Source organism: Entelurus aequoreus, linkage group LG13 (genome assembly GCF_033978785.1).
Source record: "Entelurus aequoreus isolate RoL-2023_Sb linkage group LG13, RoL_Eaeq_v1.1, whole genome shotgun sequence".
NCBI classification, from domain to species: Eukaryota; Metazoa; Chordata; class Actinopteri; order Syngnathiformes; family Syngnathidae; genus Entelurus; species Entelurus aequoreus.
The window spans coordinates 13,362,296-13,390,193 of NC_084743.1; the positions used below are offsets into that span (position 1 = coordinate 13,362,296).

General features: G+C 41.1%; 2 protein-coding genes across 2 annotated transcripts; both read left to right on the forward strand.

Moving 5' to 3' along the window:
- The first annotated feature begins 177 nt into the window (after window positions 1-177).
- LOC133663192 (UDP-glucuronosyltransferase-like) lies at window positions 178-18,493 on the forward strand. Its single transcript, XM_062067477.1, has 5 exons — window positions 178-1,111; window positions 6,376-6,507; window positions 9,393-9,480; window positions 9,557-9,776; window positions 12,201-18,493. Exons 1-5 carry the CDS (start codon window positions 254-256, stop codon window positions 12,481-12,483), a joined length of 1,581 nt encoding a protein of 526 aa, XP_061923461.1. The 5' UTR covers window positions 178-253; the 3' UTR covers window positions 12,484-18,493.
- A 3,035-nt stretch (window positions 18,494-21,528) lies between these two features.
- LOC133663702 (granzyme B(G,H)-like) lies at window positions 21,529-27,713 on the forward strand. The gene is made up of 5 exons (XM_062068384.1): window positions 21,529-21,572; window positions 21,645-21,806; window positions 26,721-26,865; window positions 26,956-27,213; window positions 27,289-27,713. The coding sequence occupies exons 1-5, from the start codon at window positions 21,529-21,531 to the stop codon at window positions 27,451-27,453; spliced, it is 774 nt and encodes a 257-aa protein (XP_061924368.1). The 3' UTR covers window positions 27,454-27,713.
- The last annotated feature ends 185 nt before the right edge of the window (window positions 27,714-27,898 follow it).

Consider the following 27,898-nt stretch of genomic DNA (forward strand, 5'->3'; position numbering starts at 1 on the left):
AATGAGATCATGATAAGGTACATACATTGATCGTGGAGACAAGCATAGGAGAATGATTAAGTGGCACGCCACTGTGAAACCCTACACTCTGGTCCTCGCAGTGATTACGTCACACTACGTGGAGGGCCTGTTAAAACAGCCTCGCAGAGTGGAGAGCCACACACTCGCTCACACACGCACGCTCACGGAGCCAAGGACAAAAGTTGCAACGTACTTTCCCCTGGCATTTTTGTCAACGAGGGTAGAGGAGGCGATGAGGGTGCGGTTTCCTGCTCTGGGGCTGCTGGCCTGGCTGTGCTTCTGCGCTCTTGTGGGGTCCGTCGAAGGGGGAAAGGTGCTGGTTATGCCCGTGGACGGGAGTCACTGGCTGAGCATGAAGATCTTGGTGCAGGAGCTGACCCACAGAGGACACCCGGTGGTGGTCCTGGTGCCTGAAAGCAGCCTGTTGATCGAGCCCTCCGAGAGCTACCAGACCCGCCACTACAAAGTGCCGTACACCAAAGCCGAGCTGGACGGCAAATACACCGAGCTCAAGGATAGTGTTTTCGTCAAGTCGCCGGAGATCACGGATTTGTTTGTCAACATGCAGCGTTTGGTCAACTTCACCAACTTCCAAGGGATGGGCTGCAGAGCTCTGCTCAATGATCAGCTTCTGCTGAGTCAACTGAAGGACGAAGGCTTCAGTCTCGTGCTGACCGACCCGTTCCTGCCATGCGGACCCATCCTGGCTCAAGTCTTCTCCATCCCGGCTGTTTATTTTATGCGTGGGCTTCCCTGTGAACTGGACACCAAGGCCAACCAGTGCCCCTCCCCGCTTTCTTACGTCCCCAAATTCTACTCCGGGAACACAGATGTCATGACTTTCCCGGAGAGGGTGAAAAACAACATCATGGGCGCGGTGGAGCTCTTAGTGTGTCGTGTTTTGTACGCGGACTTTGACCAGCTGGTCAGGGACTTCGTGGACCCGGGCATGACCTACAAGGAACTCTTGAGCCACGCGGCGATTTGGCTCCTCAGATACGACTTCGCGCTGGAGCGACCCAAACCCGTGATGCCCAACATGGTTTTCATTGGCGGTATCAACTGTGCGAAGACACGGCCTCTGCCCGCGGTGAGTGTTTTTCAAAACCTGCGCCACATCTGGATTCACTCAAAGCGTGTCGTGTTCACGCTTCCTCTTTACAAACGAGAGCTTAGCCTTGGCCACGCCGTGTGGTACGTTGCAGATGACCCACACAGAGGGGGTGAGCGCAATCATTCAGCGTTGTTGAGGCGTACAAAAGTTAATAGCCGCAGACCAAAGAGTCCTCAGAGTGTGTCAACCATTTTTTGAATTCATTGTTTTTTCTGTGAAGAAATCCTGAATGCAAAATTGTCCTTTGTTCAAATTGTGCAAAAATCTACAGCTTTCATCTCATACGTGGTAACAACTTGAACAGACGTATTGATACAATCACTTTAGAAATGAAGATAACGCAAACATGGCTCAAAAGGAACAAACAAGTTGTACCTAAATTTAGGTGCAACACCCAACACCAGTGAAGTTGGCACGTTGTGTAAATGGTAAATAAAAACAGAATACAATGATTTGCAAATCCTGTTCAACTTATATTCAATTGAATAGACTGCAAAGATAAGATATTTAATGTTCCAACTGAGAAACAATTTTTTTTTTTTGCAAATAATCATTAACTTAGAATTTAATGGCAGCAAAACATTGCAAACAAGATGGCACAGGGGCATTTTTACCACTGTGTTACATGGCCTTTCCTTTTAACAACACTCAGTAAATATTTGGAAACTGAGGAGACACATTTTTGAAGTATAATTCTTTCCCATTCTTGCTTGATGTACAGCTTAAGTTGTTCAACAGTCCGGGGGTCTCCGTTGTGCTATTTTAGGCTTCATAATGCACCACACAGGCAGGCCAGTCTAGTACCCGCACTCTTTTACTATGAAGCCACGCTGTTGTAACATGTGGCTTGGCATTGTCTTGATGAAATAAGCAGGGGCGTCCATGATAACGTTGCTTGGATGGCAACATATGTTGCTCCAAAACCTGTATGTACCTTTCAGCATTAATGGTGCCTTCACAAATGTGTAAGTTACCCATGTCTTGGGCACTAATACACCCCCATACCATCACACATGCTGGCTTTTCAACTTAGCCTAGAACAATCCGGATGGTTCTTTTCCTATTTGTTCCGGAGGACACGACGTCCACAGTTTCCAAAAACAATTTGAAATGTGGACTCGTCAGACCACCGAACACTTTTCCACTTTGCATCAGTCCATCTTAGATGAGCTCAGGCTCAGCGAAGCCGGCGGAGTTTCCGGGTGTTGTTGATAAATGGCTTTCGCTTTGCATAGTAGAGTTTTAACTTGCACTTACAGATGTAGCGACGAACTGTAGTTACTGACAGTGGTTTTCTGAAGTGTTCCTGAGCCCATGTGGTGATATCCTTTACACACTGTCGGTTTTTGATGCAATACCGCCCGAGGGATCGAAGGTCACGGGCATTCAATGTTAGGTGCAGTGATTTCTCCAGATTCTCTGAACCTTTTGATAATATTACGGACAGTAAATTCCTTGCAATAAACCAACATACATCCCTTAAAAATCTTACAAAAACGGGCACTTAGAATGATCCATAATGTGGCGTTCAAGGACCACACAAATAGCTTATTTTTAAAGTCAAAACTGTCAAAATGTCCTGATTTGGTAGAATATTTGACAGGGCTTATCATGTTTAAAGCAATAAGTTATCAATTGCAAATATTAAAAGTTTATTCCTAGAAAGAGATGTGGGGTATAACCTCGGAGGAACGACAAAATATCAACACGCTTTAGCAGTTAGCACAAGTAAAAGTTTTTGTGTCTCAGTCTGTGGGGTGAAAATACGGAACTGTCAGTAACTACAGTTGGTTGCTACATCTGTAAGTGCAAGTTAAAACTCTACAATGCAAAGCCAAAGCCATTTATCAACAACACCCGGAAAGGCCGTCGGCTTCGCTGGGCCCAAGCTCATCTAAGACGGACTGATGCAAAGTGGAAAAGTGTTCTGTGGACTGACGAGTCCACATTTCAAATTGTTTTTGGAAACTGTGGACGTCGTGTCCTCCGGAACAAAGAGTAAAAGAACCATCCGGATTGTTCTAGGCGCAATGTTCAAAAACCAGCATTTGTGATGGTATAGGGGTGTATTAGTGCCCAAGACATGGGTAACTTACACATCTGTGAAGGCACCATTAATGCTGAAAGGTACATACAGCTTTTGGAGCAACATATGTTGCCATCCAAGCAACGTTATCATGGACGCCCCTGCTTATTTCAGCAAGACAATGCCAAGCCACGTGTTACATCAACGTGGCTTCATAGTAAAAGAGTGCGGGTACTAGACTGGCCTGCCTGTAGTCCAGACCTGTCTCCCATTGAAAATGTGTGGCGCATTATGAAGCCTAAAATACCACGGCCGGTATAGCTCGGTTGGTAAAGTGGCCGTGCCGGCAACTTGAGGGTTCCAGGTTCGATCCCCGCTTCCGCCATCCTAGTCACTGCCGCTGTGTCCTTGGGCAAGACACTTTACCCACCTGCCCCAAGTGCCACCCACACTGGTTTAAAAAATGTAACATAGATATTGGGTTTCACAATGTAAAGCGCTTTGAGTCACTAGAGAAAAGCGCTATATAAATACAATTCACCACCACCACCACAACGGAGACCCCCGGACTGTTGAACAACTTAAGCTGTACATCAAGCAAGAATGGGAAATAATTCCACCTGAGAAGCTTCAAAAATGTGTCTCCTCAGTTCCCAAACCTTTACTGAGTGTTGTTAAAAGGAAAGGCCATGTAACACAGTGGTAAAAATGCCCCTGTGACAACTTTTTTGCAATATTTTGCTGCCATTAAATTCCAAGTTAATGATTATTTGCAAAAAAAAAATTACATTTCTCAGTGTGAACATGAAATATCTTGTCTTTGCAGTCTATTTACTTGAATATAAGTTGAAAAGGATTTTCAAATCATTGTATTTTGTTTTTATTTACCATTTACACAACGTGACAACTTCACTGGTTTTGGGTTTTGTAACCCAGATCGAATATCTTAGCCTTGCTCCCACGCTGGAAGTGAAAAATGAAACAAATGTCCCCAAATCTCTTTTTGTCGGTTACTGATGCCGAACGTAGGTGACACATTTGGAACTTATTAAAGAATAAAGCCACAACTTTAAGACAGAGACCCAATGCAAAGATGCCATTCCGATGCAGTAAGACCCATGATGCATTGCATTTCCATGTCACACGTTCAAGCCCTCTTATTCACATTTAGGTAATTTGTGTTTCACACTTAAAGTTGAGGTGCCCTGCTCCAATTTTGATGTCGGAAATTGGTGTGATATCAGCCAAACAAACATGGTGTGACATCAGTTTGCATATAAGCATCCCTGCAGCGTGTCTACTTGTGTCTAAATGTCCTCCAATAAGCACACAAGGTTGATCTTTTCTTCTATTTCAGCCAAGTCATTTACAAAACCCAAAAGCAGTGAAGTTGTCACGTTGTGTAATTTGTAAATATAAAACCGAATACAATGATTTGCAAATCCTTCTCGACTATACACTGCAAAGACTTAATGTTCGAACTGAGAAAGTTAATTTTTGTCTTTGCAAATAATCATTAACTTAGAATTTAATGGCAGCAACACATTGCAAAAAAGTTGGCACGGGGGCATTTTTACCACTGTGTTACATGGCCTTTCCTTTTAACAACACTCAGTAAAGGTTTGGGAACTGAGGAGACACATTTTTGAAGCTTCTCAGGTGGAATTCTTTCCCATTCTTGCTTGATGTACAGCTTAAGTTGTTCAACAGTCCGGGGGTCTCCCTTCTGCTATTTTAGGCTTCATAAAGCGCCACACATTTTCAATGGGAGACAGGTCTGGACTACAGGCAGGCCAGTCTAGTACCCGCACTCTTTTACAAAGAAGCCATGCTGTTGTAACACGTGGCTTGGCACTGTCTTGCTGAAATAAGCAGGGGCGTCCATGATAACGTTGTTTGGATGGCAACATATGTTGCTCCAAAACCTGTATGTACCTTTCAGCATAATGGTGCCTTCACAGATGTGTAAGTTACCCATGTCTTGGGCACTAATACACCCCCATACCATCACACATGCTGCCTTTTACACTTTGCGCCTAGAACAATCCGGATGGTTCTTTTCCTCTTTGGTCCGGAGGACACGACGTCCACAGTTTCCAAAAACAATTTGAAATGTGGACTCGTCAGTCCACAGAACACTTTTCCACTTTGCATCAGTCCATCTTAGATGAGCTCGGGCCCAGCGAAGCCGACGGCCTTTCCGGGTGTTGTTGATAAATATATAAATGGCTTTGGCTTTGCATTGTAGAGTTTTAACTTGCACTTACAGATGCTGGCTTTTGAACTTTGCGCCTGGAACAATCTTGATGGTTCGTTTACTCTTTGTTCCGGAAGACACGACGTCCACAGTTTCCAAAAACAATTTGAAATGTGGACTCGTCAGTCCACAGAACACTTTTCCACTTTGCAACAGTCCATCTTAGATGAGCTCGGGCCCAGCGAAGCCGATGGCCTTTCCGGGTGTTGTTGATAAATATATAAATGGCTTTGGCTTTGCATTGTAGAGTTTTAACTTGCACTTACAGATGTAGCGACCAACTGTAGTTACTGACAGTGGTTTTCTGAAGTGTTCCTGAGCCCATGTGGTGATATCCTTTACGCGCTGATGTTGCTTTTTGATGCAGTACCACCTGAGGGATGGAAGTTCACGGGCATTCAATGTTACGTGCAGTGATTTCTCCAGATTCTCTGAACCTTTCGATGATATTACGGAGCGTAGATGGTGGAATCCCTAAATTCCTTGCAATAGCTGGTTTATAAATGTTGTTCTTAAGCTGTTGGAAAATTTGCTCAGGCGTTTGTTGACAAAGTGCTGACCCTCGCCCTCGTCCTTGCTCGTGAATGACTCAGCATTTCATGGAAGCTGCTTTTTCTACCCAACCATGGCACCCACCGTGTTCATCTTTTTCCATTTCCACACACCTCGGGTTATGTGAGAAGGATATGTAAAAAAAATAGTATTGAAAAAAAACAACCTGTGCCTGCATGTAGGCTAATAGTTCTTTTTAATTTTGTTCATTTGTGTTCGTGTGATGAAGGATTTTAGTGTTTGTATTTACATATTCTACTTCTTGTTACCCGTTTGTGTTTGAAATCTACAATAAAATCTTGTTTGACTGGCGAGCTTGGGGGTGCTCGGGGGACCGCCAATCTTCAGTACCGCCCACATTTTCTTTGATGTCTAACTTGACCCACAACGTTTGATTCTTTGCAGGATGTAGAGGAGTTCGTGGAGGGTTCGGGAGAGGACGGCTTTATCGTCTTTACCCTGGGCTCCATGGTGTCCACCATGCCTGTGGAGATAGCCCAGCAGTTCTTTGAAGCCTTCGAAAGGATTCCTCAAAGGGTAACAACGCCGTTAAAACCCGTACTCCACTCACAAACATAACAGAGAATCTCTGACGTTGGAACGTTACACACATGGACTTATTGATCAAGCACTAAAACTGGACGATTATGGCTCAAATTATATTATTTTGACAGTTTTTCGCAGTTTTTCATTATTGGAAAACATGGGTTTTTATCGTGCCACCAACCAGTTCGGCCTTGGCAGTCAGCAGGCCGGGTCTGGACACCAACACTGATACGAGACGACTCGCAATCTTTGGATTGCAAGTTGTCCCTTTGCACGGATAGAAAAGTACAACTTCAGCACAATTGATAATAACTATAGCAACGGCCTTTGAGCATAAGAGTTGTGTGATAACGTACACATAATTATTCTAACACCCATCGGGAGCAAGGGTGAAGTGTCTCGCTCAAGGACGCGACGGACGTGACGTAGGTTGGTAGAAGGTGGGGATGGAACCAGGAACCCTCAGGTTGCTGGCACGGCCACTCTCCCAACCGCGCCACGCCGAAATGTCTCGAGGCTGTTCAAAATAAAAGAGCGACCCTCTGAAGTTGTGACTGCTGTCCTGTTTGTACGTGGATCTGACGTCCATGATGTCGTTCACACAGGCCTGGCCCTAACAATCTGGCGCCCTAGGCAAGATTTTAGGTGGCGCCCCCCCCACATCGGCAGTGAAGTGTATATACTCACAAGAAACCGAATAGCTTTGTCTTTGACCTTTTTTTTTTACTTAAAGAAAGCAAATTAACATATTATATGAGAATGTTATGTTATGATTATCTTTAACCGAATCACAGCAGTGCTCAAATTAAAAAACAGCATTCCCTCTCATGTGATATTGCTTAATTAACATTAATAATGTGCACTTGAACAACTAGGCTTACAACTATACCTAATATATAAAGGGGTGGAAAAGTGACTATTACCTGCAGGGCAAACAATGTAAACAAAAAACACCTGCTTAAAAGATCTAATACAAATGTCCCTGAGGAATGTAAGGTGGGAGTTCTGTAATTACCTAACGTTACATTATTATTTTCCATAACAATTTAGCCCCCTCCACAATATTAACCCGACGTTAAAACAGAACTAGCTATTTATTGATTAGCAATTGCCGAATCATGTAACATTAGCTTAATGCTAAAAAGCCAGTTTACTATCACATTCTGTAACAGACAAATAATTTAATGTAGGCTAACGTTACCTACCTGCTACCTCTGTCTTTTTCTCGTTTCTCCTCCTCTTCTTTTCTGTTTTTTCTTCCCTGGGCACCTGACAGTTTTGGCCGTTTTTGACATCTTGTGTTGTTTTTTTGATGTGGTGACGTCCAAAAAGAGTCATGATACAGGAAAGGGGGGGCGCGTAATGTTGTAACATAATATTTCTATTAAATAGAGATATTGTCCAACTCTTTAATTACCGATACCGATATCAACCGATACCGATATCAACCGATACCGATATCAACCGATATATACAGTCGTGGAATTAACACATTATTTTGCCTAATTTGGACAACCAGGTATGGTGAAGATAAGGTACTTTTTGAAAAAATGAATCAAATAAAATAAGATAAATAAATTAAAAACATTTTCTTGAATAAAAAAGAAAGTAAAACAATATAAAAACAGTTACATAGAAACTAGTAATTAATGAAAATGTGTAAAATTAACTGTTAAAGGTTAGTACTATTAGTGGACCAGCAGCACGCACAATTATGTGTGCTTACGGACTGTATCCCTTGCAGACTGTATTGATATATATTGATATATAATGTAGGAACCAGAATATTAATAACAGAAAGAAACAACCCTTTTGTGTGAATGAGTGTAAATGGGGGAGGGAGGTTTTTTGGGTTGGTGCACTAATTGTAAGTGTATCTTGTGTTTTTTATGTGGATTTAATAAAAAAACAAAAACAAAAAAAAAACGATACTGATAATAAAAAAAAACGATACCGATAATTTCCGATATTATGTAATTAATGAAAATGTGTAAAATTAACTGTTAAAGGTTAGTATTATTAGTGGACCAGCAGCACGCACAATCATGTGTGCTTACGGACTGTATCCCTTGCAGACTGTATTGATATATATTGATATATAATGTAGGAACCAGAATATTAATAACAGAAAGAAACAACCCTTTTGTGTGAATGAGTGTGAATGGGGGAGGGAGGTTTTTTGGGTTGGTACACTAATTGTAAGTGTATCTTGTGTTTTTTATGTGGATTTAATAAAAAACAAAAACAAAAAAAAAACAAAAAAAAAACAAAAACAAAAAAAACGATACTGATAATAAAAAACCGATACCGATAATTTTCGATATTACATTTTAACGCATTTATCGGCCGATAATATCGGCAGACCGATATTATCGGACATCTCTAATTAGGAGTCTTTGTTTGTTTACTTACTACTAAAAGACAAGTTGTCCAGTATTTATTTATATTTATTTAAGGACGAACTTGCAATAATAAACATATGTTTAATGTACCCTAAGATCTTTTGTTAAAATAAAGCCAATAATGACATCTTTTGTGGTCCCCTTTATTTAGAAAAGTATGGAAAAGTATGGAAAAGTATCGAAATACATTTTGGTACCGGTACCAAAACATTGGTATCGGGACAACACTAGTGACTATTGATCATGCACACTAGCGCTGTGTCAAATAAAATGGTGAGATCGCAAACTTTCTAATATACTTTTTTTCTTACTCATACGCTCACTCTTTTCGTTTCGCCGGAATTTGCATGCACGTTCATCTTTTTTTTCCTCCCGATTATAATATTCTTATGATCCTGAGATGCCAAAAATCTAAATCATGATTAAAATTCGATTGATTGTCCTAACCTAAAAGTGTGTGTGTGTGTGTTTCAGGTTTTGTGGCGATACACCGGAGTTATACCCAAGCATGTGCCGAAGAACGTCAAACTCATGAAGTGGCTGCCTCAGAATGACCTCTTGGGTATGCCGTCCAAAAACGTGACACGTGAAGAAGTGAAGGTAAAGAACTATGTGGTCATTTCCGGTGTGCTCCTCAGCCCACCCCAAGGCCAAAGCCTTCCTCACCCACGCAGGAACCCATGGCATCTATGAAGGGATCTGCAACGCTGTGCCCATGCTGATGTTCCCGCTGTTCGGGGACCAGGGAGACAACGCCCTCCGCATGGTGACGCGCGGCATCGCCGAGAAACTCGCCATCATCGACGTGACGGCAGACCAACTAGTGGCCGCTCTGAATAACATCATCAATAACAAAAGGTAAGACGGTGGAAGAGGATAACAATGCTGCATTCATACTCCAAACTAGGGATTCACTTTCAGTTCAGTTTCAGCATGCATACGACACAATTCCAGTTGTGTCATTACAGCACGTCCGAAAAGGAGTAGGAAGAAGCAGAGCGTATTTAATCCTACCCCTTTTCATACCATAGCAATTTTATCCCATTTCCTTGTCCTCTATAGCAGAACAGTGAACAAATAAATAATAAATAAATAACATACCTTAGTTAGCATACACATATTAAATATATAAATAATCTTTGTCTCAATAATAAAAAAAAGGGTTGAAGATGCTCATCGTAATTCTTTTTCTGTGTACTTAGAGAACACTTGTAGTTTGAACTACCGTATTTCCTTGAATAGCCGCAGGGGCGCTAGTTAATTTAAAACCTCTTCTCACTCCTGCGGTTACCAAAACCATGCGGAATGGGCAAGCATGCGCTAATTATTTTAAAACCTCTTCTCACTCCGGCGCATACCTTATCATGAAAAGCACATTTAATAAAAAAAAACGTTATTATGATCTTACCTTTACTTGTAAATGGGTCCATGTGCAGCTGCTTCTGATCAAAGGCAGTCTTTCTTATCTTTCTTCAATTTTAAAAGTCTCTGGAGATATTCCTTTAATTATTACCTCCTGCTTCGATTGAAAGTCCAGTTTAGAAAACTGTTTTATTTTAGATATGTAATCCTCCATGTTAAAAGTGCAAGCAAACAATTGCTGCTCATGCTTGCTGCTTGTTGTCTTCTTCTGCAGTACCTGTCTCCTGCAGTACTGGTAGTCGCAAGAAGGATCACTAGCGCCCTCTACCACCAGGAGGCGGGAGTCATTTAACTACTCATATTTGACCCGGCGGAAGTGCCAAGCATGCGCTAATTATTTTGCGAAACGAGTTTGACCCGGCTGTAATTCTAGGCAGGCGAATACTATATTCCCGGCGCCAATTCAAGGAAATACGGTATCTCTTAAACTGAATCATATTGCTGCTTTGTTGGATTTCTTTGGTTAATCCGTGCCATCATTTAATTCCACATACTGATATATTAAAGGTTTTAAATAGAGATGTCCGATAATGGCTTTTTTTTTGCCGACATCCGATATTCCGATATTGTCAGGCTTATCCCTGACAGTTTCCTCTGTGTTTGTTTTATTTCCTGTCAGCACTCTTATTTTGGTTCAGTTTCCTGTTTGTCTCTCCGAGCGCTGTCCCCTCAGCTGCGGCTGATTGGCACCTGGCCACACCTGGTGTCAATCAGCCAGCTGCTATTTAAACCTGCCTTCCTCTGCCTTATTGTCATTCCTACTCGTCGATGTCAGTGTAGCTGTAAGCGGTAGCGGTAAGCTATATATTGTAGATGTTTGTAGCTTGCTGTCTTTTTGTTCCTCGTCTTCCTGTTCCTGTTTCCCTGGCATCCTGTTTCCTGTTCCTAGTTCCTGGTTTGTGTTTTTTTCTTTATATTTTTGGACATTAAATAATGTTTTCCCGCTCAATGCCTATCGTCATATCTGCATCTTGGGGTTCGTCACCAACACAATCTGACAGATATTGTCCAACTCTTAATTACCGATTCCGATATCAACCGATACCGATATATACAGTCGTGGAAAAAAATGCCAACATGGCACTGCCATATTTATTATTGAAGTCACAAAGTGCATTATTTTTTTTAACATGCCTCAAAACAGCAGCTTGGAATTTGAGGAGGTTGAGGTGGGCGGGGGTTGAGGGTAGCGATGGTGTATACTGTTATGTCCTGGAAGAGTTAGTGCTGCAAGGGATACTGGGTATTTGTTCTGCTGTGTTTATGTTGTGTTACGGTGCGGATGTTAAAACGGAACTAGCTACTTATTGATTAGCAATTGCCGAATCATGTAACATTAGCTTAATGCTAAAAAGCCAGGTTACTATCACATTCTGTAACAGACAAATAATTTCATGTAGGCTAACGTTACCTACCTGCTACCTCTGTCTTTTTCTCGTTTCTCCTCCTCTTCTTTTCTCTTTTGTCTTCCCTGAGCACCTGACAGTTTTGGCCGTTTTGACATCTTGTGTTGCTTTTTTGATGTGGTAAGAGTCATGATACGGGAAGGGAGGGGGCGCACCGTGCGGGGGGATGGGGGCGTAATGTTGTAACAAATAATATTTCGATTAAATAGGCTTTACTTTGCATTTTAATTAACGTGGGATTATTTTTTGTATTTAGAAATAATAGTACCAACTTTTATTTATTTATTTTCTCCAACATTTGTGGCACTGGCGTGGCGCCCCCTGCTGGACGGCGCCCTTAGCATTTGCCTATACGGCCTATGCCACGGGCCGGCCCTGCTTTGCAATGACCACATCCATCATTTTACAGCATAATTCATTGACCTTGAACTGACATGTGATCGCCTCCCTGCAGCTACAAAGAGAAGATGGTGAAATTGTCTGCCGTGCACCTGGACCGTCCTGTTCCGCCTCTGGACCTGGCGGTTTTCTGGACAGAGTTTGTCATGAGACACAACGGAGCCGCGCACCTACGAGTGGCCGCCCACGACCTGAACTGGTTCCAGTACCACAGTCTGGACGTCATCGGCTTCCTGCTCGCCGTGGTCACCTTTGCGCTGTGGCTGACGCTCAGGTGCTGCCTGCTCTGCACGCGCAAGTGTTGCGGCAGAGGGACGGCCAAGAGGAAAACCGAGTAAAGACGATATATGGGATATGAAGTCATTTTAAACGGTGGGCTGTGAATTTGAAGGTGATCAACTTTATTTTTTGACAAAATTGTCCAAATTTGAATGTTTCAAAAGTCTCAGGTGCTGTAGTATGGATAGGTTTCCGACGACACCCGCCATCTTGTGCGTCAAAACTTTTAACCGAGCACGCCTCTATTGTTATTTTTGTGCAAAATGGGTCACGCGTGCGTCCTGTGGGGTTGTAGAAATCGAGCGAATTCCGGACAAGGAACCACAAAGTAACGTATTTTCCAGACCAATGAATGGTCTATTTTCGACCTTTTTTCATATATAAGGCTGGGAGGACTCGCGCCTCAGGGTTCCTCGGACCACCAATGACGGACATGACAGGCTTGACGGTTTGGAGATTTTGTTTATTTTTCAATAAACCTCCATCTCCGGTCGCTTTTCAGCACTCGCCTCTTCTCCCCGTCTCGCTCTTCCGGTCGCTTTTCAGCACTCGCCTCTTCTCCCCGTCTCGCTCTTCCGGTCGCTTTTCAGCCTCTCGCTCGGGCTCGGGTTCGTTCTCGGCCATCCACTCCGACTTCACCAACCCCGTCCTTCTGGGCTGCTGCCCTTTTATACAGTGACAGGTGATGAGACAACTGCGCCCAGGTGGGCCATCTACGCACCTGTCGCCCATCTCAAAGCTGGCCCCGCCTCGCTGCAGGTCCGCAGGCCACGCCTCCTCACAGACGCATTGAAGGAGTCATATTATTATTATTTTTTTCTAAATGTAAAAGACTTCCTTGTGGTCTACATAACATGTAATGGTGGTTCTTTGGTCAAAATGTTTTACACATCATCTTCAAGCCGCTTTCTGACAGTCGCTTCCGGATGCGCCGTTTTGTGGGCGGGTCTTATTTACGTGGCTCACCTTCGGCGACGTCTTCTCCCCGTCATCTTTGTTGTAGCGGTGTAGCGTGCAAGGACGGGAGTGGAAGAAGTGTCAAAAGATGGCGCTAACTGTTTTAAAGACATGCAGACTTTACTTCAATCGATAACGGAGCAGCATCTCCTCATCCGGAAACAACAACAAGGCCAGAAATGTGTCCCGTGAAAAACCGTCCGACCGGAACTCTCTAATAACTAAAGTTCCTTGGTTGAATAATGTAAACTCACTACACCGGTATGTTTTAGTGCTTTCATGGCGAGTTTACCGGCAGATATAAGTAAGAACTTTACACTACTTTATATTAGAAATGGCAACAGTGGAGGATGAATGTCACATAACAAGAAGATAGAGAAAAATAAGAAGCTTATCGACTACAAAGGTGGACGTACGCAATTTTTCAGTACTTATGCAGACCCCAAGTACAGATCAGCAGGTACCAGAAGATAAGAAAAGTTGCTTTTGCATAATATTGCCAAACAAAACGCCAGATAATATGTCTTACCTTATACACACACACCATAATAAAACTCCTATGTTGAAGCACATCAAACGGTGCAGTCAACACGTATCTCTTATGTTTGACTGCCATCTACTGGTCACACTTATCATCACACCATGTACCAAATAAAATTCCTTCGAGGCGGGTAAGCTCAACCAAACGTATTCCTTACATTAGGCGCAAAAAGGAAAATGATTTTAAACGGGGATAGCAGATCCATTCTATGTGTCATACTTGATCATTTCGCGATATTGCCATATTTTTGCTGAAAGGATTTAGTATAGAACAACGACGATAAAGTTCGCAACTTTTGGTCTCTGATAAAAAAAAGCCTTGCCCCTACCGGAAGTAGCGTGACGTCACCGGAGGAAGGGCTGCTCACATTTCCCCATTGTTTTCAATGCAGCGTGAGAGGTTCGGACCGAGAAAGCGACGATTACCCCATTAATTTGAGTGAGGATGAAAGATTTGTGGATGAGGAGCGTGAGAGTGAAGGACTAGCGTGCAGTGCAGGACGTATCATTTTTCGCTCTGACCGTAACTTCGGTACAAGGGTTCATTGGATTCCACACTCTCTCCTTTTTCTATTGTGGATCACGGATTTGTATTTTAAACCACTTCGGACACAATATCCTCTTGAAAATGAGAGTCGAGAACGCGAAATGGACATTCACAGTGACTTTTATCTCCACGACAATACATCGGCGAAGCTCTTTAGCTACGGAGCTAACGTGATAGCATCGTGCTTAAATGCAGATAGAAACAAAATAAATAAACCCCTGACTGGAAAGATAGACAGAAAATCAACAATACTATTAAACCATGGACCTGTAACTACACGGTTAATGCTTTCCAGCTTGGCGAAGCTTAACAATGCTGTTGCTAACAACGCCATTGAAGCTAACTTAGCAACGGGACCTCACAGAGCTATGCTAAAAACATTAGCGCTCCACCTACGCTAGCCAGCCCTCATCTGCTCATCAACAGCCGTGCTCACCTGCGTTCCAGCGATCGACGGAGCGACAAAAGACTTCACCCGATCATAGATGCGGTCGGCGGCCCGGAGACGGAGGAAGTCAAGGTGAGGTCGGCGGCTAGCGCGTCTGCTATCCATCTCAAAGTCCTCCTGGTTGTGTTGCTGCAGCCAGCCGCTAATACACCGATCCCACCTACAGCTTTCTTCTTTGCAGTCTTCATTGTTCATTAAACAAATTGCAAAAGATTCACCAACACAGATGTCCAGAATACTGTGGAATTTTGAGATGAAAACAGAGCTTTTTGTATTGGATTCAATGTGTCCGCATACTTCCGGTTCAACCATTGACGTCACGCGCAAACGTCATCATACATAGACGTTTTCAACCGGAAGTTTAGCGGGAAATTTAAAATGTCACTTTATAAGTTAACCCGGCCGTATTGGCATGTGTTGCAATGTTAAGATTTCATCATTGATGTATAAACTATCAGACTGCGTGGTCGCTAGTAGTGGCTTTCAGTAGGCCTTTAAGTGCGCCTTATAGTCCGGAGAATACGGTATATCAGGGTAAGATTCCGAATCAGTAGTCCGTTCGTCTTTTCCCATCTCATCTCGCCAATATCCTTCTATTTCTGTAAGTACCTGGCTTTGCCAACCCCATCTCACGTCTGCGTGTAGGAAACTTTCACGTCCTCTTTCAAATTTCCCAAAGTTGACGTCATTGTCGAAGCAAAGGTGCCAAAAAATACTCAGAAAGCTGCCGCAGGCGAGTAAACAAAGTCATGACACACGAGATGGCGGCTCCTGCGCTAACGGAAACCCGTGAATTAAATCATATCGGAGATCAGGGGTGTCCAAGCTTTTTCCAGCGAGGGACACAATGAAGGAAAGTTCAAACGCAGGAGTTACTTTGATACATTTAGTGCAATAAAGTTGCTGTGTGCCACAGTTATGTGCATATGGCCATAACCCGCCCACGTCCTGGCGCAGTGCCACCACACACACACACACAGGAACAGGATATCGTCATATTCAAAAGCAGAGTTTGTAAAAACGGCAACTGTGGCGTCCGTTTTCAAATCAGGAAGTGCACGTCAGCTGGGATTGACAGCCATGAACGGCAATCATTTTATTCGGGCCGCACACAAACATTTTTTTGTTGTCTTTTACAGAGTTTGACTCTCTAATTTTATTGGTTTAATTTGTATTTCTACACCACAAATGCAAGCAGGGGGTGGTGTTCTTGTATATGTTGGGTTAGATCAGGGGTGTCCAAAGTGCGGCCCGCAGCTAATTGTTTACCGGCCCGACACACATTCTGGAAATGCTATTGCAAACATTTTTAAATCATTTAATAAAGTGGAATGAGGTGAAATCTCACGGGAGAAAGTTGCAATGTTGATACAAAGCTGCCATGCAGGCTGTTTTTTTTTCTTTTGTCTTTATTTTTTTGCTATTGCTCCCGAAAAAATGTTGTTTTTCAAAAATGAATGTTGTAATGAATTATTGGCCTATTCAAGGCTCCAATTACTTAAAATATTTCACTTTAAAATGTTTTTGTGGAAAATATTGCATATGTGGTTGCGGTATAAAAACAACATTTTCTTTGACAAAAGAGCATAAAACAGGGGTCACCAACGCGGTGCCCGCGGGCACCAGGTCGCCCGTAAGGACCAGATGAGTAGCCCGCTGGCCTGTTCTAAAAATAGCTCAAATAGCAGCACTTACCGGTGAGCTGCTTCTATTTTTTAAAATTTTATTTATTTACTAGCAAGCTGGTCTCGCTTTTCCGACATTTTTAATTCTAAGAGAGACAAAACTCAAATAGAATTTGAAAATCCAAGAAAATATTTTAAAGACTTGGTCTTCACTTGTTTAAATAAATTCATACATTTTTTTTTACTTTGCTTCTTATAACTTTCAGAAAGACAATTTTAGAGAAAAAATACAACCTTAAAAATGATTTTAGGATTTTTAAACACATATACCTTTTAAATTCCTTCCTCTTCTTTCCTGACAATTTAAATCAATGTTCAAGTAAATGTATTTTTTTTATTGCAAAGAATAATAAATACATTTTAATTTAATTCTTCATTTTAGCTTCTGTTTTTTCAACAAATAATATTTGTGAAATATTTCTTCAAACTTATTATGATTAAAATTCAAAAAAAATATTCTGGCAAATCTATAGAAAATCTGCAGAATCAAATTTAAATCTTATTTCAAAGTCTTTTGAATTTCTTTTAAAATTTTTGTTCTGAAAAATCTAGAAGAAATAATGATTTGTCTTTGTTAGAAATATAGCTTGGTCCAATTTGTTATATATTCTAACAAAGTGCAGATTGGATTTTAACCTATTTAAAACATGTCATCCAAATTCTAAAATTAATCTTAATCAGGAAAAATTACTAATGATGTTCCATAAATTATTTTTTTAATTTTTTCAAAAAGATTCGAATTAGCTAGTTTTTCCTCTTCTTTTTCTCGGTTGAATTTTGAATTTTAAAGAGTTGAAATTGAATAAAAACTATGTTTCAAAATTTTATTGTCATTTTTTTCCCGTGTTTTCTCCTCTTTTAAACCGTTCAATTAAGTGTAAATATCATTAATTATTAATAATAACATAGAGTTAAAGGTAAATTGAGCAAATTGGCTATTTCTGGCAATTTATTTAAGTGTGTATCAAACTGGTAGCCCTTCGCATTAATCACTACCCAAGAAGTAGCTCTTGGTTTCAAAAAGGTTGGTGACCCCTGGCATAAAACAACCAAAATAAATCTGAGGTTGATCTTGTGACTTAAGTGTTGAAAGTAAAACAAATAATAATAAAAACTTATCACTTTATGAGTGGGGGACCTTTTAGATCCCAAAGATATTTAGTGGGATTTTATTTATCTTTTCACTGTGACTGATTACTCAGAAATAATAACACATTTAAATCAATGGTGTCCTGCATTATTGATCTTTTGAGGAATCCAATTACTTCACATCAAACATTGCTTTCTGAATGTTTTGGGCTGCGGGGAAAATACTGCATATTTCAGTTTTACTATGAAAAACAATAAATAAATAAATTTTTTACTTTATATCAACCTGAAGTTGATATAGATTTACTGTAAGCGTTACATTAAATATTAAAATAATAATTTGACTTATTTTTAGCATGCTAATGACGGAGACTTATGGCCCCCGGGAGCCTTAAAGGTAAAAACAAAACCAAAAATCTATATATTTTGTTATGGTTTGAAAATGAAAAATTTCAAAGCGGCCCTCAGTGGAAAAAGTTTACCCTGGGTTAGATCAATGTAAATTGTCATAGAGCAGCTATAAAGATGCTAAAAGGAATCCAGTGTGGTTCAATAAATGCTATGGTGTTTAAGGTGATGACGCCAATTAGTGTAATAGCTAATAATATACTTTATTAATGCATTTATTACATTTTACAAAATGCCAAAGGCTTGTTAAAAAAAATGCCAGTCCTTTTCTGCCTCCTAGTGGTCAGTGAGTATGTTGCAATGTGACATTAAAAACACTAATAAATCATCATGGGAAAGCTGTGAAAGAAATGTCCACTTGTTTTTTTTAAACATATTTTTTTAACCCTCAGAAGACAAAGGCTGAATTTTTGTGTGCTTTTCAGTAAGTTTTTGCTGTATTTTGACCAGAATTCTTATGATTTTTTTCATTTTCAATTTTTTACATTTCAGTGTCCAATTTTTTCACAGGTGTACGATACACTGACATACCACAACAGTTAAAGTTAAAGTACCAATGATTGTCACACACACACTAAGTGTGACGAGATTATTCTCTGCATTTGACCCATCACCCTTGATCACCCCCTGGGAGGTGAGGGGAGCAGTGGGCAGCAGCGGTGGCCGCGCCCGGGAATAATTTTTTTGGTGATTTAACCCCCAATTCCAACCTTTGATGCTCCCATTTTTATAGTCTTTGGTATGACTCGGCCGGGGTTTGAACTCACAACCTACCGATCTCAGGGCGGACACTCTAACCACAGGCCGTAAAAGTCGATCGTTTTTCAAAGAACGTTTTTGGATTATTTTCTTTTTTTTCCTCAAATCTCTCAATCAACTCCAGCCCTCAACAAAAAATACCAAATTTAACCAATTTACCAACACCAAATATGAATCTAAACCAGTGGTTCTTAACCTTGTTGGAGGTACCGAACCCCACCAGTTTCATATGTGCATCCACCGAACCCTTCTTTAGTGAAAAATAAAATGTTTTTGTTTTTTTCAAATTCAAGACAAAGTTATATGTTTTTTTTACACAAAATGAACTCAACGAACCCCTAGGGTTCGATCAAACCCAGGTTAAGAACCACTGATCTAAACTGTTGAATGCCCTTTAAACTTAAGGACTTGTATTTCCTGTTTGGCTTTAGATATACAGTCATTAAAGCAAATGTCCCCAGAGAGTTGTCTTTTTTAAATGCGTATTTACAAATACATTTAAAGTATGTTAATAAAACAAAGTTAGACTGATGAATGAAATTGTCATGAAAAAAATAGCATAAATAGCAATGAATTTTTACACAATCATACCTGTTGATTGACTTTGTCGCTGCATGGAACAGATCAGTGTGTGGATGCAAAACTATTTTCTTCAGCTCAACTCGGGAAAAAAACTGACTGCATTTTCTTTGGCCCACAGAAGCAAAGAAAAACTATTAATAGTCACCTTGAAACCTTCTCCCTGAAACCGATTAACCAAGTTAGAAATCTAGAAGTAATGATGGGATCAGACTTGAACTTTAAAGGCCTACTGAAAGCCACTACTAGCGACCACGCAGTCTGATAGTTTATATATCAATGATGAAATCTTAACATTGCAACACATGCCAGGGGCGTCCATGGTAACGTTGCTTGGATGGCAACATATGTTGCTCCAAAACCTGTATGTACCTTTCAGCATTAATGGTGCCTTCACAGATGTGTAAGTTACCCATGTCTTGGGCACTAATACACCCCCATACCATCACACTTGCTGGCTTTTACACTTTGCGCCTAGAACAATCCGGATGGTTCTTTTCCTCTTTGGTCCGGAGGACACGACGTCCACAGTTTCCAAAAACAATTTGAAATGTGGACTCGTCAGACCACAGAACACTTTTCCACTTTGCATCAGTCCATCTTAGATGAGCTCGGGCCCAGCGAAGCCGACGGCGTTTCTGGGTGTTGTTGATAAATGGTTTTCGCCTTGCATAGGAGAGTTTTAACTTGCACTTACAGATGTAGCGACCAACTGTAGTTACTGACAGTGGGTTTCTGAAGTGTTCCTGAGCCCAAGTGGTGATATCCTTTACACACTGATGTGGCTTGTTGATGCAGTACAGCCTGAGGGATGGAAGGTCACGGGCTTAGCTGCTTACGTGCAGTGATTTCTCCAGATTCTCTGAACCCTTTGATGATATTACGGAGCGTAGATGGTGAAATCCCTAAATTCCTTGCAATAGCTGGTTGAGAAAGGTTTTTCTTAAACTGTTCAACAATTTGCTCAGGCATTTGTTGACAAAGTGGTGACCCTCGCCCTGTCCTTGTTTGTGAATGACTGAGAATTTCATGGAATTTACTTTTATACCCAATCATGGCACCCACCTGTTCCCAATTTGCCTGTTCACCTGTGGGATGTTCCAAATAAGTGTTTGATGAGCATTCCTCAACATTAATCTTAATCAGTATTTATTGCCACCTTTCCCAACTTCTTTGTCACGTGTTGCTGGCATCAAATTCTAAAGTTAATGATTATTTGCAAAAATTGTTTTTTTTGTCAGTTTGAACATCAAATATGTTGTCTTTGTAGCATATTCAACTGAATATGGGTTGAAAATGATTTGCAAATCATTGTATCCCGTTTATATTTACATCTAACACAATTTCCCAACTCATATGGAAACGGGGTTTGTAGGATGGAAGCAACATGGAGGTGTTTCTGTTTCTTTCATTTATTGTAATCAACAGAAAGATATTGTTTTAACCCAAGAACTACAAAGCGGAGAGAAGGCAAGATCTGCTCAAGTTCCAGACAAACTCTTTTTGAACTGTTTTACGAACCTCTTTTTTTAAACTCTTTTACGACCTCTTTTTGAACCGACCTTTTCTGTGAACTGTTTACGACCTTTTCTGGGAGCTGTTTACGACCCTCGTCCCTTAGAAACTTCTGTGGCCATGTGGTCAGGGAAGGTCCAAATACAAGAAGGAGGCGTGCCATCTTTTGGCAGAGCGTGATGACACTGTACAAGAGTACAGATGTACACGCTTCTCCTCGCTGAGCCAAATTGAATTTTGTCTCTGTTTAATTCTTTGCTTCTTGTCTTCCTCAAGGCTCAACTTTAGGAATTGTGCTCTATAAATGAACTTGCCTTGTTGTAGGTGAGATATGAATGTACCATGTCACAGTTTCCAAGTACATTTCCTGAACATTTAAGTTCATCATCATAGGAAATAGTTGGTATTATCAAGACGTTAAATGTTTTCAAACTCAAATCTACAACTCCTCTATAGACCAGTTCAGTATATGACACCATAGGTGTCACTTAAAAAAACTTCACACCTACACCACCAGTTTCCTCTACTAGTGTGGGTTTGATCAGTCACCTCAGTTGGACTTGCACCGCCCACCAAGATGCACGCACTCTGGACCATATCTGCCCTTCACATGTTCTCCTGGTTTGCAGGTAAAACAAGACATTCTCTACAATAACTGCAGATTCCGCTGTGAAGAATCTAATCTTCTTTGAGTTTTTTCTCGGCGTCAGAGGCGACAGGTAGCGGCATTGTGGGCGGAAAGGTTGCAAAGCCTCATTCCAAACCCTACATGGCATCTCTGCAGGTCCAAGGACAGCACACGTGTGGCGGGATACTAATACGTGAGGACTTTGTTCTGACTGCAGCCCATTGCAAACTGTGAGTTTGTGTACAGGAACACCTGGGCAAAGAACAACATTCTTCCAATCAAGATTTTTTGAAAGCAATTACGCTCTTAAAAGTCCATTATTCTATTTCTAACTCTAAGTGGGAACTAGAATTGTGTGATGTTTTGATCTTGAGATCTCTTAGAGCAGGGGTCACCAACCTTTTTGAAACCAAGAGCTACTTTATGGGTAGTGATTAATGCGAAGGGCTACCAGTTTGATACACACTTAAATAAATTGCCAGAAATAGCCAATTTGCTCAATTTACCTTTAACTCTATGTTATTATTAATAATTAATGATATTTACATTTAATTGAACGGTTCAAAAGAGGAGAAAACACGAAAAAAATGACAATTAAATTTTGAAACATAGTTTAACTTCAATTTCGACTCTTTAAAATTCAAAATTCAACCGGAAAAAAGAATAGAAAAACTAGCTAATTCGAATCTTTTTGAAAAATTAAAAAAATAATTTATAGAACATCATTAGTAATTTTTCCTGATTAAGATTAATTTTAGAATTTTGATGACATGTTTTAAATAGGTTAAAATCCAATCTGCACTTTGTTAGAGTATATAACAAATTGGACCAAGCTATATTTCTAACAAAGACAAATCATTATTTCTTCTAGATTTTCCAGAACAAACATTTTAAAATAAATTCAAAAGACTTTGAAATAAGATTTTAATTTGATTCTACAGATTTTCTAGATTTGCCAGAATAATTGTTTTGAATTTTAATCATAATAAGTTTGAAGAAATATTTCACAAATATTATTTGTCGAAAAAACAGAAGCTAAAATGAAGAATTAAATTAAAAGTTATTTATTTTTCTTTACAATAAAAACAATAAATTTACTTGAACATTGATTTAAATTGTCAGGAAAGAAGAGGAATGAATTTAAAAGGTAAAAATGTATATGTGTTTAAAAATCCTAAAATCATTTTTATTGTATTTTTTCTCTAAAATTGTCTTTCTGAAAGTTATAAGAAGCAAAGTAAAAAAAATAAATGAATTTATTTAAACAAGTGAAGACCAAGTCTTTAAAATATTTTCTTGGATTTTCAAATTCTATTTGTGTTTTGTCTCTCTTAGAATTAAAAATGTCGGGCAAAGCGAGACCAGCTTGCTAGTAAATAAATACAATTTAAAAAATAGAGGCAGCTCACTGGTAAGTGCTGCTATTTGAGCTATTTTTAGAACAGGCCGGCGGGCGACTCATCTGGTCCTTACGTGCTACCTTGTGCCCGCGGGCATCGCGTTGGTGACCCCTGACTTAGACCCAACAAACTAACAGACATGATTTCAGTGTGTGGGAAGAAGTTGGAACACACACAGAAAACAAAACCATGTGTGAAGTTGGCCCCCTCATCATTGCAAATATTCAAATAAAACAATTTTGTTAGGGATGTAAACATTTTCCTTTGTGCCGTTACGGTTTTTAAGATTATTCTAAAATGCAAAACCCAAAACCAGTGAACTTGTCACGTTGTGTAAATGGTAAATAAAAACAGAATACAATGATTTGCAAATCCTTTTCAACTTATATTCAATTGAATCGACTGCAAAGACAAGATATTTAATGTTCCCACTGAGAAACTTAATTTTTTTTCTTCAAATAATCATTAACTTAGAACAGTGGTTCTTAACCTTGTTGGAGGTACCGAACCCCACCAGTTTCATATGCACATTCACCGAACCCTTCTTTAGTGAAAATTAAAATGTTTTTTTTCAAATTCAAGACAAATTTATATGTTGTTGGTAACACTTTAATATGGGGAACATATTCTAAGTAACAAATACTTAATTTAGAGTTATTTGGTTAGGGTTAGGGGGTTAGGGTTATAATAAGGCCCTGCAGAATAAAGCATTAATAAGTACTTAATAATGACTAGATAAGAGCCAATATGTTACTAATTTGCATGTTAATAAGCCATACTTGCCAACCCTCCCGTTTTTACCGGGAGACTCCCGGTATTCAGCGCCTCTCCCGATAACCTCCCGGCAGAAATTTTCTCCCGACAAACTCCCGGTATTCAGCCGGGGCTGGAGGCCACGCCCCCTCCAGCTCAATGCGGACCTGAGTGGGGACAGCCTGTTCTCACGTCCGCTTTCCCACAATACAAACGGCTTGCCTGCCCAATGACGTCATAACTGTAGAATGATCGAGGGCAAGTTCTTGGTTTCTTATGTGGGTTTATTGTTAGGCAGTTTCGTTAACGTCCTCCCAGCGCGGTAACAACACACAACAACAGCAGTCACGTTTAGTCTACCGTAAAGCAGTTCGTCTGCCGTAAACAGCAATGTTGTGACACTCTTAAACGGGACAATACTGCCATCTACTGGATAGCCTCCAGAACACTGAAATTCAAGTATTTCTTTTATTTATATGTATAATAAAATAAAAATAAAATAAAAAAAATATATATAGCTAGAATTAACTGAAAGTCAAGTATTTCATACATATATATATGTATATATATATATATATACATATATATATGGGTATGAAATACTTGAGTTGGTGAATTCTAGCTTAAATATATTCCCCTCTTAACCACGCCCCCAGCCCCACCCCCGACAACGCCCCACCCCCATCCCCCACCTCCCGATATCGGAGGTCTCAAGGTTGGCAAGTATGTAATAAGCAACTAATTAATGGTGAATATGTTCCCCATACTAAAGTGTTACCATTTTACTGGTGCACAAAATGAACCGTGCATGAACATCACCTTGTTCAAACAACAAAACCAACACAGTGCATAAACTCACAACAAATTACACACCTGCAAATCAGTCTGACTTCCGCTGTTGTCGTATCTGTAATACGCCCGATAGGGAGAAGTTTTTATTTACACGATGAGTCGGGTGTGTCTTGACCTCCGCCGAACCCCTGAGCCCGACTCACCGAACCCCTAGGGTTCGATTGAACCCAGGTTAAGAACCACTGACTTAGAATTTAATGGCAGCAACACATTGCCAAAAAGTTGGCATTGGGACATTTTTACCACTGTGTTACATGGCCTTTCCTTTTAACAACACTCAGTAAACGTTTGGGAACTGAGGAGACACATTTTTAAAGTGGAATTCTTTCCCATTCTTGCTTGATGTACAGCTTAAGTTGTTCAACAGTCCGGGGGTTTCCGTTGTGGTATTTTAGGCTTCATAATGTGCCACACATTAGTGCCCATGCCTTGGGCACTAATACACCCCCATACCATCACACATGCTGGCTTTTACACTTTGCGCCTATAACAATCCGGATGGTTGTTTTCCTCTTTGGTCCGGAGGACACGACGTCCACAGTTTCCAAAAACAATTTGAAATGTGGACTCGTCAGACCACAGAACACTTTTCCACTTTGCATCAGTCCATCTTAGATGAGCTCGGGACCAGCGAAGACGTCGGCGTTTCTGGGTGTTGTTGATAAATGGCTTTCGCTTTGCATAGTAGAGTTTTAACTTGCACTTACAGATGTAGCGACCAACTGTAGTTACGGACAGTGGGTTTCTGAAGTGTTCCTGAGCCCATGTGGTGATATCCTTTACACACTGATGTCGCTTTTTGTATCGCCTGAAGGTCACGGGCATGCCACTTACGTGCAGTGATTTCTCCAGATTCTCTGAACCTTTTGATGATATTACGGACCGTAGATGGTGAAATCCCTAAATTCCTTGCAATAGCTGGTTGAGAAATGTCGTTCTTAAACTGTTTGACAATTTGCTCACGCATTTGTTGACAAAGTGGTGACCCTCGCCACGTCCTTGTTTGTGAATGACTGAGCATTTCATGGAAGCTGCTTTTATGCCCAATCATGGCACCCACCTGTTCCCAATTAGCCGGTTCGCCTGTGGGATGTTCCAAATAAGTGTTTGATGAGCATCCCTCAACTTTCTCAGTCTTTTTTGACACTTTTTCCTGCTTTTTTGTAACATGTTGCAGGCATCAAATTCCAAATGAGCTAATATTTGCAAAAAATAACAAAGTGTACCAGTTCGAACGTTAAGTATCTTGTCTTTGCAGTGTATTCAATTGTATATAAGTTGAAAAGGATTTGCAAATCATTGTATTCTGTTTTAATTAACGACTTACACAACGTGACAACTTCACTGGTTTTGGGTTTTGTAAAAAATAACCGCAATAAATACGTTTTTTATGCCTATTGTTAAGGTCCTTGAAAACAGCAGAGTGCTACTGTAACTATGACAAAATCCACCCATCCATCCATTTTCTACCGCTTGTCCCTTTTCGGGGACGCGGGGGGTTTCGCTGGAGCCTATCTCAGCTGCATTCGGGCAGAAGGCAGGGTACACCCTGGACAAGTCGCCACCTCATCGCAGGGCCAACACAGATGGACAGACAACATTCACACACTAGGGACCATTTAGTGTTGACAATCAACCTATCCCCAGGTGCATGTTTTTGGAGGTGGGAGGGGCCTATCCCCCAGGTGCATGTCTTTGGAAGTGGGAGGGGCCTATCCCCAGGTGCATGTCTTTGGAGGTGGGAGGGGCCTATCCCCAGGTGCATGTCTTTGGAGGTGGGAGGAAGCCGGAGTACCCGGAGGGACCCCACGCAGTCACGGGGAGAACATGCAAACTCCACACAGAAAGATCTCGAGCCCGGGATTGAATTGAGGACCTTCGTATTGTGAGGCAGACGCACTAACCCCTCTTCCACCGTGCTGCCCCTCTGACAAAATAAATAGACTAAAATGTCTCCTGTAGAGGATGCTGGTTCTCCGGAGAATACAAAATAAGAATAATAATGAAGGGAGGAGTCCGGCCCCACGGTCTTTAGCTTTCTGTAAATGTGTCCCCCAAAACAAATTAGTTGAATAACCCCCTGCAGTGTGTTTTTATGTTTAAGGGGCAGTTAAATGTGATTTGTTTTTCTACCCTTGCCAGCGATCAGATCATGATGGTTGTACTGGGAGCACATGACATCACCAAGAAGGAGAAAAGCCAGCAACACATCCAAGTGGCCGAGTACCATCCTCATCCCAATTTCCACGGAAAGTACAACTATGACATTATGCTACTGAAGGTAAACAGAACAATATCGGATGCAGTAAACTCAAACGCTAGTAATACCAATTCCCGTGCTAAGTTAGAGGACCACTCTGCTTTCTTCCAGTTGAAACCTAAGGCCACACTCAACAGGTATGTGAAGCCGATGGGACTACCCAAGAAGGCAGGGAAGACCCCTGCCAACATCAGATGCACGGTTGCCGGCTGGGGCCAGACCTCAAAGAAGTCAAAGATGTCCCCTGTACTAAAGGAGACCACCGAGAAGATCCAGTTCAGCTTTGAGTGCAAATACATCTGGCAATACCACTTTGAGAGTGATCTCATGACATGCACCAAGCCCGACAAGTGGGGAGGGGTTTGCCAGGTAATCACAATGTAGACAAAGCATGTTTATGAAACGAGTAGCGAGTATGAAATAACTTTATGATCCTTCTTTAAGGGAGACTCTGGGGGTCCGTTAATCTGCAACACCAGGCCTGTAGGAATAACGGTTTTCACCTACAAAAATGACTGCAGTGATCGCAGGTATCCACATGTCTTCATGAAAATCCACCCCTTCCTGCCCTGGATTAAGAAAGTGATGGAGGGGAATGTTGTGGTTTGAGCCCACCACACATTTGATTCACTTGGCTGACAGGCTGGCATGTAAAGCAGAGTTATGTTTTGGAAAAAAAAATATTTTTTCACGTTTAAACACAAAATACACGAGGCCCCTGGTCTGCCAGAGAATAAGAAGAATCAGTGTCCATCCATCCATCCATTTTCTACCGCTTATTCCCTTCGGGGTCGCGGGGGGCGCTGGAGCCTATCTCAGCTACAATCAGTGTTGCCAACTTTATTTTTCACTAAATCTGGCAAATAATCAAACCCCTCTTGATATTATTTGTCATAAAAGTCTCGAGCAAAAGTACATTGTCTGACATAAAAGCACCTATTGCTTTTCTCAGCAGGCAGCCCCTCCCCCATCGAAGAGCCCCTCTGACGTAGCTCTGTTTTGTTGGTCTAACAACAAAAGAAACAACAGAAGCAACATGATACTGTTTCTTTGT

Coding starts and splice junctions, on each gene's coding strand:
- LOC133663702 (XM_062068384.1), top strand. CDS start 21,529: ATGCACGCACTCTGGACCATATCTGCCCTTCACATGTTCTCCTG. Junction 21,807..26,720: donor CTGACTGCAGCCCATTGCAA/ACTGTGAGTTTG, acceptor TTTTTCTACCCT/TGCCAGCGATCAGATCATGA. Junction 27,214..27,288: donor AGTGGGGAGGGGTTTGCCAG/GTAATCACAATG, acceptor TCCTTCTTTAAG/GGAGACTCTGGGGGTCCGTT.
- LOC133663192 (XM_062067477.1), top strand. CDS start 254: ATGAGGGTGCGGTTTCCTGCTCTGGGGCTGCTGGCCTGGCTGTGCTTC. Junction 9,481..9,556: donor GCCTCAGAATGACCTCTTGG/GTATGCCGTCCA, acceptor TGTGCTCCTCAG/CCCACCCCAAGGCCAAAGCC. Junction 9,777..12,200: donor AACATCATCAATAACAAAAG/GTAAGACGGTGG, acceptor GCCTCCCTGCAG/CTACAAAGAGAAGATGGTGA.